Source organism: Motacilla alba, chromosome 1 (assembly GCF_015832195.1).
Source record: "Motacilla alba alba isolate MOTALB_02 chromosome 1, Motacilla_alba_V1.0_pri, whole genome shotgun sequence".
Lineage (NCBI taxonomy): Eukaryota > Metazoa > Chordata > Aves > Passeriformes > Motacillidae > Motacilla > Motacilla alba.
In genome coordinates this window covers 57,060,008-57,075,929 of record NC_052016.1, presented here as the reverse complement: position 1 = coordinate 57,075,929, position 15,922 = coordinate 57,060,008, and the positions used below count along the sequence as shown (strand labels likewise).

The 15,922-nt window shown below is 37.7% G+C and overlaps 1 protein-coding gene across 15 annotated transcripts in view; it reads right to left on the bottom strand.

Annotated features, from left to right (window-relative positions):
- The window catches only part of FRY (FRY microtubule binding protein), a 223,706-nt gene that overhangs the window by 115,032 nt on the left and 92,752 nt on the right, over positions 1–15,922 (bottom strand). For all 15 annotated transcript variants that reach the window (XM_038127474.1, XM_038127494.1, XM_038127483.1 and 12 more), the window contains one exon: positions 13,726–13,925. In XM_038127474.1, the coding sequence (XP_037983402.1) occupies positions 13,726–13,845 (120 nt within the window). In that variant the 5' untranslated portion in view covers positions 13,846–13,925. The remainder of the gene's footprint in view (positions 1–13,725; positions 13,926–15,922) is intronic.

Genomic DNA, 15,922 nt, shown 5'->3' with positions numbered 1-15,922 from the left:
AGTGTCTGATGATGACATTCCCCAGGGGATGCACCCCTGAGTTAAAGAAGATGCCTCCATTTGACAAAGTAATAAAAGCCATCACATGTGGAAGGGGCTAACAGCGGGCCTGTTAGCTAAAGGAGCAAGAAGAAGCTGAGAAGCAAGAAGAAGCTGATAAGGAGCTCTCTCTAAGGCTGTAACCAAGGAGACCAAGAGAAGTGAGGAACAGAAGAAAGATAAGAACTTCACAGCTGGATGAAGTATTTTTAGGAAGTTAGTTAGTTAAGTCACTGTAACTTTTCACCAATGGTGTTATGTTGATTTAAGTCCAATAGTCAGGGTAGAAGAAGCATGAACAATCAGAGAGTGTCAGCCATGACACTCAGAAAGGTCAATCAGAACAATCAGAAAGGTCAGCCATGTTCGATAATAAACAGTTGCCAACTAAGACTGCTTGTAGTCTCTGCTTTGTGTCGCGACCGCCTTGACAGCGACAATTACATGCCCTCCTACAGGTGCTACACCAGGGCTTCCCCAGCCATGGTGCACCGACCTAAAGAAACCATTCACAGGCCATGCAGCAGCCTTGGTCACAGCAGAAGGCAGCTGGGATGGAGAACTGCCAAAAGCCAGGAAGGCTTCTGCTGCCATAACGTCTCAATGTCTCTCGTTCAGGGCTTCAGTTGAGGCCTTTTTCCTCCCTTCATCCCATCCTGCACCTACTGCTGCTTCTGCTGTTCCCTTCTCTTCACACTTTTGCCAGGCAGCAGCTGCTGCTGCAGCTGTGTCTGCCTCTTCATCATGCCCCTGTTTGGGTTGCTGCTGCTGCTGCTTCTCCCTTGACTCCTTCCAAGGACAGTTCTGCCACTGGTGCTGCCTGCAGCCACTGTGTCGGGACCCAACCTGACCATGTGGAGAGAAGAGTCTTTGCACACACCTTCTCAGCTCTGGGAGTGGGGTGCCCACACCAGAGCCACTCATTGTAACCCTGCAGGGAATGGCAACAGCCATATAAGATTGTATGTGGAGTTTGGAAGTTTGAGAGACCTCGATGCAGAAGTTACTACTACTTATTACTAATGCTGAGTGCTGAATAGATAAAGTACTAAATAAAGATGAATAAAGATGAAGGGCCAGATAGAAATGTGTTTGGGGTTTTGTTGTCTAAGCACTCCTAAAATATAAAAGCATGAGTACAGTAATGATAAGAGTAACAACTGACCATGTCAGGGATACATTACTGAATAAATTCAAAGGCAACTCAATTATATGCAGGTACTTCAAGTGTCCTTTGAAAACAGCAATTTTTCTTTATGCAATAGATAATTTCTTTTCATCTACTGTAAACAACTTGCCTATTCTATTTGCTTAGTTCTAATATCCTTACAAATCTCACCATTTCATTTTATGCAATATTTTCAACACTGTTGCTAAGGCAGATACTATATAAAACACATTTACACCCATGGTAGGTGTCTTTACTGCATACCACAAGTTCAGGACTTGCAAAAAAAAAAAAAGAGTAATAATATGAAACTGTCTCTAGGCAATAGATTCCATAGAAGTTTATTTAACCTGGAGATACACTTAATTAGTTTTCAAAAAATCCTAAAATACGTTTTCTAGCCTCATGGTACAATTTTACTTCAATTTATTTTCTTGCCCACCCAACTCAGGAATGGCAAAGAGGCCTTTTTAGTATATAAGTTGACTTATTTGAATCTCTGTCAATATACTACATTCTACAAAAATGTCTTCCAAATCTTAGATGAATAGTTTGGCTAAATTTGGAGCCAAAGCCTACAACAATAAAATATGAATAAAAAAAGTTTTGATTAACATGGAAGGGCCCATAGCTTACTGAACTATCAAAAGCATTAGAAAATTTCAGAAGAATAGATTCTCAATAGTAACATTTCAACTTTTAATCACTAAACTAAACATCCTCATTTCTTGTTTGAAGTGCTGCCTTCAATTCTGTACTCTGTATTTGTTCACGCTGGTAACTCCCATGATATAAACATCTTAGAGATAAATAGTAAAGGAATTTAATATTTGAAACCATTGTTTCTCAATAAAAACAGCTAAATGTTTTGTGTCACCAGTGCCTACAAAGCAAAATGCTCAACTAAAACTTAACTTCCTTTCTCTCTCTCATTGCTCTTGGGAAAACATAAATAGAATATAATAAAACAGAATATGTTAACTATGCAATGGAAAATGTATAATTTGTCATATTTGCATGCATCAAGTAAATACAATACTTATAAATTACCTGAAAACAACATATAATTCAAACCCTCTATTCACACAGGCACACAAAAACATTTCTCCAAAGACTGCCAGTGACTTTTAATGGTTAATATATTAAGGCTTTTTTCAGGGCTGCTACACAAATATAATTGGGTAAATTTACACAGGAATAGCCACCTGTCACAGAACTGAGTGTTCAGGGAAACATAAAAACAAAAGGATGTTGTAGTGCCTATTAAGCTTCAGTATGTCACCATGTTATAATGACATATAATGCCCCTTAAAGCTATTTCTAATCTCAGCAACCATTAGGCCTGTTTTTCCAACTGAACTGTGACAGGCTACTGTGTTACTGATTGAGATAAAACCCCCCCTTTTTTTTTCTTCCTAAAAGCACGGTGAAAGGATATTTTTACACAAATTTTAACTTTTGCAGTGCACACTAAAAAGCAGCCAGATATACTCTACTGAGTGCTCTGCTGGGGTGGAAGACACCAAAAAGAAAGAAGAATGGACATTGTCACGCAAAATGGAGTAGACATAGAACACATTCAACTACTACAGCTACAATATATGTAAAATACATGTAAGCACAATCTTAAGAGCCCAAAAATCCCCAAGCGTGATTCCGTCTTCTGATGATGAAGCACCCCATTGGCCTCCTCTCCCCGAAATGAACATCTCTGTCTTATACACCTTCCAGCAGGAAAGAGAATTGGTGTCTGTAGGAAAAGGTCTGCTCTCAAACATGCCATTTTTTTGGCCTTGATTATTTTGTACATACAAAACCAGGAAAAGGCATCACTGTCAGTCCTGTACTCACGTGATGGGTAACCCATGTCCTCCACTCCAGCTGTGTGCTCCTGCCTTCTCCCTCCCAGAATGGACCTGTGCTGATCCTGCACTGAGCAGGTTCATGAAGCTGAACTTGTATTTACTTCTGCTTGGCCCTTTCAAAATTAGATACGGAACACTATATGGTCACACACAAAAAGCTCTTGTACAGAAAATAGCTCTGAACTCCTCAGGAAGTGATTTTTTTCACTTATATGCCTTTTTACTATATGGAAATTCCCACCACCATCCTGAAGAGTTTAATTAATTTATACCTAAGCAATTAAAAGAGCCAAGCTTTTTGACTGAAAAGGATAATCTGTTTACTCTGATAGCCTTCCAACTGTCTACCACCTGCAAGTTCAATGAAACAGGCAAATTAGTGTCCTGTTTTCATTAACCATTCTTTGCAAGTCAGCAGGTCCTCATGCATAAACATATAAACTGCCTGTTCAGAGGATGACAACAGAATCTTTGACTTCTCTTAGCATCAATTAGCTGCTAGTCACTTCTTTTAAGAAGCTGTGTCAGTGACCACGGTGCACAGAGAGTAAAATAAAGGAGACTTCCCTCATTAACCTTTGAAATTCTAAGCATACAGCAACTGGAAAATGTAAAGGCAAACATAATAAAAAAGATACGACAATACAGCTTCAAGGGAACACCACAATTTCACATGAGACAAAATTGCAGATACACAAAATGTTAACAAAAACTGTGATGGACTTCATTTAACTGTTGAAAATTGAGTAAAAAAAAAAGCAATACTAATTGCATGGTACTTGATATGGTGGAAATAGGCATATTTCAAGTGGCCATGAAATATATTTAAAAATATGCCACATCTCAAAAAAAAAAAATTGACAAGCTCAAGTAAAAAACCTACATGTCACTACAGTTAATGCACAAAAATAATGAAAGATGCATGTTTAAAAGACAAGCTCAGTATTACTGAGGCTATTCTTTCTTCATGTAATTGCTTTGGGTTTTTTTTTGTAACAGCTCTTCTGTTTTGTTCATGTGGAAAAGGATGTGCCTGTACTGCTGAATACAAAAATTCAGGAAAACATCAGTTCAGCTTCAAATACAGGTTTTCACTCCCTGGCTTTGACTCTTTGGCATCGTCATCGTTCTGATTTGATGATAGACTGTGTCATCCCATCAGGTATTGCAGGCTAATTTTTGTCTGATTACCACCTTCTCTGCAGAAGGCATCTCTTACCTACACTGTCTACCAAGAAAACTAAAATGTGGACACATACATTTTGGTCATGTGAATGTTTAGTCTGAAGTAACTGATATGTCAGAAAAAAATGGCCATACAGGCCAAAAAAATACCAAATTGATTTTCAGAAGTGATACTCTACAGAAGTAAATTTCAAGCATCCTGAATAAAGAAGCAAACCCACTGAACTAGAGATTGCTATTTGATGCAAAGTACAAAAATTAGCACTGCTACTTTCCAAAGACAACATAGAACATTAAAAATACCCCCAAAAACAACTCCCAACAAACAAAACCAATTTTCTTTCACTAGCCTTTAGCAAGCAACTCAAGAACTCTACTATTCTTGTCTGAACATTATAAAAATTCCCAGATATTCCCTTAACTCAGTGTTGACAATAAACAGTTGCAAACTTTAAACGAAAGTTAAATGCTGTTACAAATATACTGGTAACAGCAAAAAATCCCCCAGAAAACAAAATGAAACCAAACCAAACCAAGCCAAAAAAAACAAACAAACAAACCAAAATTAAACAACCCCAAAAAACAACAACCTAAACAAAATAAACCCCAACAAATCCAAACAACAAACCTACTAGTCTCAGCATTTCTATTTTCCATTGCAAAGTAAGATGCTTTATTGTACGCAGGCAGTAAAACATTTCTTTTACTACAATATTTTATGCCCTAAAAAAGCTGATAACTGCCAGTGGGCCAGTTCTGAAAGAAATATTTTAAAGACATGCTTTTATGAAACCTTAAAGAAATATTTCAAATATTTTGTGAAACCTGTAAGTTGAAAAGAGTACTAAGGATTACTTTAAATTTTCTTGGCTGTTTGTTTTCAGAGCTTATTTTCATAGGAAAGCCTTTTCAAAATTGTTACTTAATGAACCATCAAAATCCTCTGTGTGTTAGGATCCTCCTGTAACACCTAGTTAGTATTACAACACTGTCCCTTGATTTTCCCTGATTTTATTTATTGCAATACTACAGTGTACAGAAAGAGGTAGATTTTTCAATGTGTAAGTATGATAAATTTAAAAAGACCATCTGGAGACAAAGAGTGAGCACTTAATGTTGACACCATAATTCCATCACAGCCTTTTGTGATTCTAACCTAAAATATTCCAATGTAAGAAGATAAAATTTTGTTGATTGGAACCTAATTTACTGGGGTAGGGAATGTAGAAGGCCTCAGTCAAGACTGGTGTCATAGGATGCAGTATGAGAGTCCAAGATCTTTATGAGCCTGTTGGACTGGAATAAGCATGATGCTCTAAAAAAATGTTTGGTAAGTGATTTCCATGTATCAATACGAACAATAATGATGATGGAGATCGAAATTTCCAAGTCTATGTTAAGATCTTTGCATGAAACTGCTATTCAAGGTATTGTTTCAACTGTTTATTAAGGTTTATTAAGGGTTTTCAGCTATGAGACCTGGCTCAGCAAGGCCCCTGACAAGGAGGGGGCAGGGCTGTGGGAGCAGGAGACTGTTGCGGCTGTGGTGGCAGGGACTAATGGCTTCAAAACATGGGAATGGGTCCCGGCCTGTGGGCAGGTGTGGGAGAGACTCAGAGGAGGCCATTAAGGCTTATTAGTGCCCTTAGGGCCCATACCACTGGTTACCCACTCAGAATAATGTGACCTAATTTAATAAAGCCTATAGGAAGCCCTTATCAGTTGATTTGAATGAATTTAGGGTTGTAATTGCAGGGCTGCTCCAAGCACAGCAGAGATCTCTGCAAACAAGAACCACATACTCTCAAGACCCAGACAGCGAGGGGTAAGAAAGGACAGCAAATGACCCTGGCCATGGTCTGCTGTCTGGTGTCCACTACTGCTTTAACATCAGGTAGATACTTACTGTCACCAACTGTGCACCTGTTTTCACAGAACAGAGAAAGAGATGAGGATGCATTTTTAAAGTGAACTTGAGAATTACTGCCAGTAGTTTTCTTTAAAATTCTGTTCCTTGGACCTTTCTTGGCTATGTGTTTATTTCAAAGGCTGTAACTGTACCATATGAGAGGTGTCCCCAGGTGATTTGATCTGAAGCTTTTTCCTACTGCTTACTGGTACTGATTTGACAGACTTTCAAGGAGGACGCCAGATGCCCTTGCAGAGCTAATGTAAGCCTTCACTGTTCTTTTGCTACAAGTGTGTTGGCCCTAAAAGCCATAGCTTCCTCACGTATTGCATGCTCAGCCAGTGAAACAAGACCTTATTGGGTGCATGTCCAATTTGGGAAGGTAGTTACGTGAAGTATTTCAAGTTTTCTCATATTAGTCATGCCACCAGATATGCAAGGTCAAATATGGCATAATTCAAGCTGTCTGATGTATAAACTGTACCATGCCAGATTCAGGCCCAGAAAAGAGCACATAAATTAAGCAATACCTCATTGACTTCAAATGTGACTCTGAAAGCATGCAAAAGATGAAGCTGTTGTGAAGCTATGGGAAGATACCCCTTTACTGAATCGCTACTTATCTGCCAACAATGCTAACAAAGTGTACACTTGATTTTCTTCTGTCCTTCATGATGACAGACTTCAGTGATAAGGTTGGCCTGAAATGACTGTAGTAGGACTTCCATTTTCTGGAAAGTGGTAATAGCCAATATCCTTAAATGACACAATAATGTGATTAAGGGCATGTGGTAGGTTCTCTGCTATATTTGCAAGCATCGGCCAACATGTGATGCAGTGTGACAGCCTCAGTGACCTTGGATTGAATCTGTCTTGCAATGTTAAATTCTCCTAGTGATTTGAACCATTGTATGCACCACTGACTATCCTCCAACTGCAGCAATGAGGCTGAGGGACAGTGAGCATCCTGCAGAGTCTTGCCATTGGAATGAGCTCTACTTATGTCCCAAGCAGCATTCCGCATGCACACTCAGCCATGGAAACCCCGACAGCATTGAGAAAGTGCCCATTGACACCGTCTGACTCTGAAATGTGTGAGTGTTCTATGGACCTGTATCTAAGTGCAAATGACGATGGCAACGTCTATGCAAAAACGTGTCTGTTTCCTTCTTGACTTGCTAAATGGCATAAAGTTTTCCCCTCAGTCTCATATGGATGTTGGAATCAGACCATACTGGATCCTCTCTCTGTTCTCCTGCACTCCCTACGATTATTTCTGAAACCCTGCATTTGTCTCTTCCTCTAGTTCTTTTTTTCCCAGCTGCATCCTTCATACTCTTTTCCCCCAACTTCTGTGTTTCAATTCTGCAATATGTCCCCCTGAACTACAAGATTGCTGATCTATGATCATTGCTTCAATCATGCAAATCTTTCTAGGTCTTTCTGGAAGATAACTGGAAGATAATTATTCTGGAAGATAATTGTCCTGAGATTACCCACCCTAGCTCTATACTGTTCAGTGCCTGGCTTCTGCTACAGGTCTCAGCCTGAGAGACGTACTGATACTGAGATTACTGGAGGAAGATATTATATCAGAGGTGGTAAGTGTTAGGGGAAGTGAAGGATCTTTATGCCATTGGACTTGTCTTTGTTATATTTGGTTGCTCTCCACCTTTTGTACAAAAGGCCAATCTTTCCCATGATTTTTTGCCTTCACATCCTTTGAGTTCCTGAGTAGAGCCTGCTTATTTCATGGAAGAGATCTCCCAGGCTTAGCTGCCTTTTCTTCTGCTGAAGAAAAGAGCACACTGATCTGGCCCAGCTTGGGCTTCTTTATCACCAATGGACTGGACTGTATTTGGAAAGCTAGTGAACTCCCAAGGAAGAGTGATGACTGGAGTGAACCATTGTTTGGCTTTATTGATTTCTTGAAACAGAGCACTTTGCTGCTAGAAAGTCTGAGTAAAAGGAAACAGAACTGAAGAGACAGTCCACGCAGAAATTAAACTCAGAATCACAGAATCATGGAGTGGTTTGGGTTGGAAGGACCTTAAAGATCACTAAATCCCAACCCTACTGGCATGGGCGGGGACACCTTCCACTACATCAGATTGCTCTATTCTGGTCTTGAGTACTTCCAGGGATTGGGCGCTTAAAGCTTCTCTGGGCAATGAGAAGTCCTTAGGTATGGCTAGAAATTGAATAAAATACTGAGACCAACTACTAGTCTAAAAGGTTGACCCAGGATCCAGTCAATGACTTGCAGGAAAGGAATTCTGCTGAGCTGACACCTTCTGGAAGGACTAAGAGATAGATCCTCTCCTGAGGGGAATGACTGTTCTCGGTCCTCCAGCCTGTCCTACGACTGACTGACATAGATTTGCACATTCCATCAACACATCCACTCTACCAGATCCGTGGGGCTCCATACAATGAAAACATCATACGTGTTCAGGTTACATATTGAATACCTAAAGTAATATGCTGTGTAGATCCTTTCACTTTCTTATGAGAAGGTGAGAGAACAGTCCTCAGCACAATATAGTAAAATGAGGCAGAATTTCATAAAGAAGCATCTTAAGTACTTCAGAGACAATTCTTGAAAGAATAATTAAGAACAATTATTCTTAATGACCTATACATTATTTGTTGCAACTAGGTCTAAAGAAGCTACTATAATAATATTCATTTCTATAATTTAAATGCTAAATAAATAATACAGTAGAAATAAAGAATTATGAGACATTAGATACTGAGGTTATGAGACATTAGATACTGAGGTATGGTATTATGGATTATGAAGCCCTTAGAGCTAGGACTGACTGCCACATTATTTACAAAATTCTGACTAGCACAAACACTCATGGAATAAAAAAATTAGATTGATGATCAGTGGCATAATCCCTCAGTGACACAGAGGTGGATAGGGACAGATGACAACAGGAAGGCAGCATGCTTGTAGCATTTATAGAGGAAAGGCCCTAGATAGGTTTTGTATGAGAAAAGAGAACAGACTTTTCAATATATATTTGCATAAAGGTATTCAAATAAAGTTGTGCAATTGTCAATTTGTCTGGGCATACATATCCTGAGTGAATAGCTAGAACAGAGCAACACAGCTTGTCTTTCCTCTTTTCCAGGAAATTACTTGTTCCTTACAGTAACTACTATCTACTCAGTGTGAACAAACAGGGGTCCAAAGTCCTTGTACGTGCCTAACTATTAATGAGGACTTCAGATGTAAAATATGTGTAGCGGTAATGTGTCTCATTACAGGTGACAGCCAAGGAGTTGTCACCTTGTGTGATGCAGCTGGAGCTTTAGTCCATGTAAACCGGAAAATTCCACATTACAGCTGTGGGATAAAACTGCTTGGTATTATCATAGCCTACATAAACCTTCCTAGTTATCATAGCCAGTCCTCAGAAAACAAAAACCTACTTCCTTTTCTCCCAAGTCTGTTCTTAGCATATTCTTCTCCTGCCTAGAGAAAGTGAAGCCTAGACTGATGCTAATCAGAAACGAGTCCCATTATACATATTCGTTGGTCAGTCTCTGCAATTTGCATTATTCTATCATTTTTTCAAAGTCTTCTGAACCATCTGCTAGGTTATTATCACCAGCCCTGTCTTGAAATAAATCTCTATTTTAATGTCTTCAAGCTTCTAGGAAATGGAAGTAATAAAGACACTAGTATCAACCACATCACTCCTTTCAGGGTTTTTCCTAATGGTGAGATGAAACCTGCCTAAGTTACATGCAGAATACATGAATATGCTTATAGTCCCAATCCTATAATGAGTAAATTCTGTTCTTGAGTTCAGTATTCAGAGCGATCCTGAATTTAGACAAGCTCAGTAAAAGAAGATGCTTGCAGGAGAAAAGCATAATGAAAGTTTACCAACAGCTAAATTAACCATTAACAACTGTCAATGCCTGTAGCTCCCTATGTTTTATCAATGTCTACAGCTGTGTGTAAGTACTGCTGAAAGCTGTATTTAAAGATTAGCCTGCTCTGTATGCACAGGATGAATTATTACCCAAAGTGATAATCAACAGTCCTAAAAAAGGAAACTGTTTTCTGGGTTTTCTCCTTTCACAACTATGATACATATTCTTTCATTTGAACTGGCAAAATATTTCCCTGGCTTCCTCTTTCTAGCTTCATTTCAAGGTCATCACTGCTTGAAAAAACCCAGCAGTAATAAAATATCAGATTGTGTTTATAAGTGAAGCAATGCAGAAAAGATTTAAAAGGAAAATTGATTAAAAAAAATTAATTAAATCAGCTGTGAAAAAAGGTCTGCGGAATAAAATCTTACTATTTGTTAAAAATAAGAACAATTACCGACAGAAAAGAAATTTCTAAAGGAAATAATTCAATAAAGAAATTATTAAAGGAAATTATTAAAGATTATCAAGAAAATATTATTTACATTTCATTTATGGGAATTTTACTTTTTAAACTGGACAATCCACTTTAATCAAGTCTCATGTCAAATACTTTTAACTTGAAATAATATAACTTGACAATCTGGGTTCAGCAATTAATCATTAAAAATTAACCACATGATTGTGAACTTATAATTACTGAATTGTTTTTTAATATATCAAAGATCCTAAAAAGGGGAAAAATTAACCTGAAATTCTGAATAAAATATTCTGCAGATGAAGTTTAACAATGTCAAATCTGGAAACAAAAATTTTAACTTGTTAAAGACTTAGCAGTGTATAGTTGACATTATATTCATGTCTAGAAAATAAATTAACTGGGGAATGTGTTTTATGATGATCACTGCCAGATCCAGTAACCAAGATGTCAAATGATATTTGGTTGCCAGCCAGGGCAGCAGGATGAGTAGGTGACATTGCCCTCTGCTTTCTCTGCCACTGGAATATTGCTACTCCAGATGAGACCTCATGGGGACGCAGGAAGGGGTGGGATTTGCTGTGCCCTTCACTGATGCCCTAGAAAATAGCAAAGCTTTCTAGTGCCTTTCTAGCATCTACAACTCATGGTGTGACACAAACATAGTTTTCCAACACAGTTGTCAGAACACTGTAATTTACACTTCAGCTCTCTGTGCACCACAAAAGAAAGAGATTGATATATCACATAGGTATGTGGAACCCAAACAAAATGAGAGAAAAATTCATAAAAACAACAGTAATGATAATCAGAAAGGATAAACAGACAGAATATGCATATCAAAAGAATGATCCAGGTAAAAAAGGTATCAATAAATATTTAATTTAACCATAGTAACTTCAGAGCTTCAATGTGAGCTAGACTTAGTGATAAAAGAGATGCAAAGGCAACAATATTAGAAACAGATAATTTTATCTTCTTTGGAACATATCCTAAGTATTCATCACTCATTATAAAATTAAACTGTCATATCTTGTAATGACCAGGAGAAATCAAACTAGAAGTATCTCAGGGCTGAGCACTGTGTATGTTTGATTTCCTTTGAAGTACACTTGAGTTTAATTAGAACATAAACTTCAAAGAGTTCACCATCTGACTACCTATTGTGAAAAAAGGCCAAAAGGTAGCTTTTCCCCATCAATTTATAAACTTCGTCTCCCAAATCCCTCGGACCTCCTGGTCACAATACTAATCAGTAGATTAAAATGTGGGAACAAAGCTGCTAAACATCCAGCAGCTACCTCACCAAAAGGGTAGACTTATATTCCTAGCTATTATTCGAAAATAATTTTTGCCATTTTCCCTTGTCACTTCTTTCATTACAACCTAATTATTTCAAGATCATTTTGACTGAATGTCTACAGCATCCTGCTTATTCATTGGTCACAGCCAACCTCAAACAGCAGCATGCCATGGCTTGTAAGTTTTGTTAGTACTAATGAGATGTGAGTATGTAATTGAATTATTGTTAGTGTCTCATGGTCAGACCCCTGTAAAAAACACATTCTGAAAATGATGACAGGAAGGTGACATTCCAGTCTCTTGTACTATTTCTACATTCTACATTGAATTTACCAAATAAAATTCCTTTGAATAACCTCTAGAATAAGATCAACATTCAGATAATAATAGTTTCTCAAACTGAAAAAAACAACATATTACCACATAGCAACTCAAAATCATCTTAACACAAGGTGAAATGGAAATAAATCCATGCCTGAAATCTTAAATCTTACATGAAAATGCAGAGGTTCATGTTTAAGAGTAACAAAGGTGTTGCAAGGAAATCATGTCCTCAGTCTTCTAGCTGTTTTCCTGATCTTGTCAAGTAATTTTATACACATTTTGTTTCAAAATTTTAAAGATGTTCTCTGAGCATTACATGAAGACTGGATGGTAATAAATAGCTGCTGGTATTTTATTTTTTAAAAGGACCTACACTATGACTGTCAGTTTATTCTACTTCTCGTGATTTGGAGGGAACACATCAAAGAAGAAAAAAAATGGATTTTTGTCATAATATTCTTTACTGTAAGCTTTTTTTGGTCTTATTTCCAAATTACATAAGATAGCTCTGTCATCTTGCATCTAGCTAATGTTTCAGAAGAAAGCCTGGTAAAACTTTCCAAGCATCAAATGCTTCTGAATCTAAATCAAAGCAAAACAGATGCCATCAGAATAAAAAAAAAAATAATTTTGCCCTTCAAAATATCCTGAAAATGGGGAACTGAATTAAGTATTCTACATTGGACTTTATAACAAAAACATTCTAAGATTTTATTAAAACTACCTTATATACAGAAGTAGAGATTTCTGGTTATTTTTAGGCCTTGGGGTTTTTTTACCTCACCAGAACTAAAATATAAGTTATAGAAATACTCCTCCTTAATCAAAATAGCAAGACTGGATATTAAATGTAATCTCAAGTTAAATGAGCAGAGTCCTGGAAGTTCAGTTACACAAGACAAATTGTAAGAGACATACTTGCATGTTAAATTTCCCTAAAAATACAAATAACAATGGCTCTCTCACTGTGCAAGACCTTGTAATGTAACTCCCTTCTCAAGTGCCACGTGCTTTTTCATATCTGGAAAATAGGTGCTATAGTCCTCTGTTAGATTATTAAATCTACTACTGTCAGAACTAAAACAGGAGCCAGCAGTGGTAGCTGTTTTCATGTTTCAGCTGAAAACCTGTAATGTTCAGAAATACTGCTTTTATCATATTTCAGCATTTTCTAATCTATTTTGACTCAAGTGACTGCTCTCCCAGCTGTGAAATCCATGCTGACTGACACCCCTTCTGCTTCTCAATCCCATTAGCGCGTGCCCACATTGCAAACAGAAATTAAATATTAATTCCTTTTCATGTCACCCCTATGGCATATCTCGCATACCTCTGCCCTCTCCCACAACATCCTAATTGCCATAGCAGCAGATCTTACAGTTTGGGAAACACTATCAAAATCCAATGCAGATTACAAGCAAAATATTCTTCATTGCACAGCAAGCAAGCCTGCTTTTAAAACAAATTCAAAACACAGTAGCCCAGTATATATATATATATATATATATATATATATATATATATATGTATGTATATATAACACATGGAGTTTCTTTTTACTCACAAGAGGTTCTGCCATGATGATGCGAATCTTGCGTTCAGCCAGGGTAGTGAAGTTAACAAACAAGCTCTTCAGGACATATTCCCCAGGTTTGCTGTCTGGGTCGATGCTGATGGGCAGCATGGCTGGGGGTCCTCTTTCTCTCTGGGTACCAGAAACAGGAGGGACAGGTGGCTTGATATATCCGTTACCAACTGGAGAAGCTGAAATGTAGGAAAGACACATTTACTTCTGGGTAATTCAGCGTGGTTTAACTGTCACAGAGCACCTCAACAGCTCACTGCGCTGTCAAAGCAAAATTGGAGACTAGCTGCTAATCAAAGAAACACACAACCCATCAATGTAACTTCCATGGTACCATAGGTAAAATACACATTATCTAACTGGAAGAAGAAATCAAAGATGAAATATTTTATATTAAAATTGAGTGGTGTTTATTATGCAGTGCATACTCAGTCCTCCTTTTTTTTTTTTTTTTTCTGATACCTATCTGAAAAAAAAAAAATTTTTATCTTTTGCATTCAAGTCAGACCTGTAACTCAGCTGTCAACTAACAAAAAATTTATTCTTTATGGCTATTCAAACTGACTTAGCCTTGCAGAAGTCCAGAGTCTGGTCTTTTGACTATGGTGAGTTGTAAAGGATTTCATTCTCGCGTAATCTACACTGAGGTCAGTCAAGAATGACTCAAAAAGCAACATACATGTTACCAGTATAAATCTTACATGAAGAGTCAGACAAGGAATGTTTTCCATGGCCAAAAAGTATCAATTATGCATTAGCTTTCCAGAAAGTACCAAACCCTACAGTTCCACCTGGCACTTTTTGAGATTATACCTGGTGTATTTTGTTCAGATTTGTGCTCTCCCAGACAAGAATGACATTGCCATTCTGAAGCAAGGCCAAGAGAGGACCCCAAAGATGGTCAGGGGTTTGCTAGGTTAGTAAAGGCTGAGAGTGCTGGACCAACTCAACCTTGAGAAGAGAATCTTAGCGCACTCTTTAGCTACCTAATGGGGTATAGCAAAGATGCCAAGGAACTAGATTCTTCTTTGAGCTGGGGATGACAGGACAAGAGGCAACAGACACTAGTTTGAATGTGAGAAATTTCTATTAGATGTATGGAAATAATTTCCACTGTGAGGAGGTGATCAAACACTGATACATGTTGTCCAGAGATACAGCAGAAACTCCACTTTTGGAGACAGTTGAAAGTTGACCAGACAAGGTCCTGAGAAACCTTCCATAGGTGGTGAGCAAGCTGGGGTAGGACTAATCATCCACCATGGATACCTTCCAGTCTAAATTATCCTGTGATTGAATTCCCCATAATGAGTACCAAGGTATTGTATACTAGACTGAGCTCTACTTGATGTTTTTCTGTGAATGAAGGAAAAATAAATGGACGCACTGCAAATGTTACAATTTTACACATAAAATTTACAACCCCAAATCCTCAGGGCTGAGCTCTTATTGGCAAAAAAGTCACGTTTGGTGCTCAGGCAGATACTGGTAGCACTCTCAGGCAGATACTGGTAGCACTCTCTCTCTGTTTTGCCAGAGACTTTAAAAGTAGCAGATTAAGTAACACTGACAAGACCAGCCATTATCCACTCTGAATGTAATAAAAGTGTCGCAATGCCCACGAGCGCTACTGGAGATTGGGACAGAGATGCTTTAATGCAATACAAACCATGGAAATATTGTGAACTAAAACCATTACAGCACTTCCCCAGAGCACTGCACTCCAGAGTGTTACAATTGCATCCAAGCTGCAAAGGAATAAAGAAAGAAGAATGAACTGCAATGATGGTTGCCTCATATCTAATACCTTTAGTATCACTTTTCCTTTGAGGTACAGAATTGTAAGTGTTACTGAAATTATTTGTAACTATTAGGGACATATGACTGTTTTAACAATAAATTAGATTTTTGACCTTTCCTAGGGACTTTAACACTCCATTGCTGAACAAAAATGAAAAAAAAAATGAAAGGGAGAAACTTTATAGTTTCTGAGTTTTTAAATAAGAACCCAAAATTACACACTGAAAAATAAAAAATGATACACTAGAGAAAAGAGAACATGTTTTCCTTTAGAAAAATCAGTTTAGAAGTTCCTATATGACTATAATAGAAGACAGAAATGCTTCTCTTCATGTAGCTATTATTCTGCAAGCGTAATATATCTATACTTTTCTTT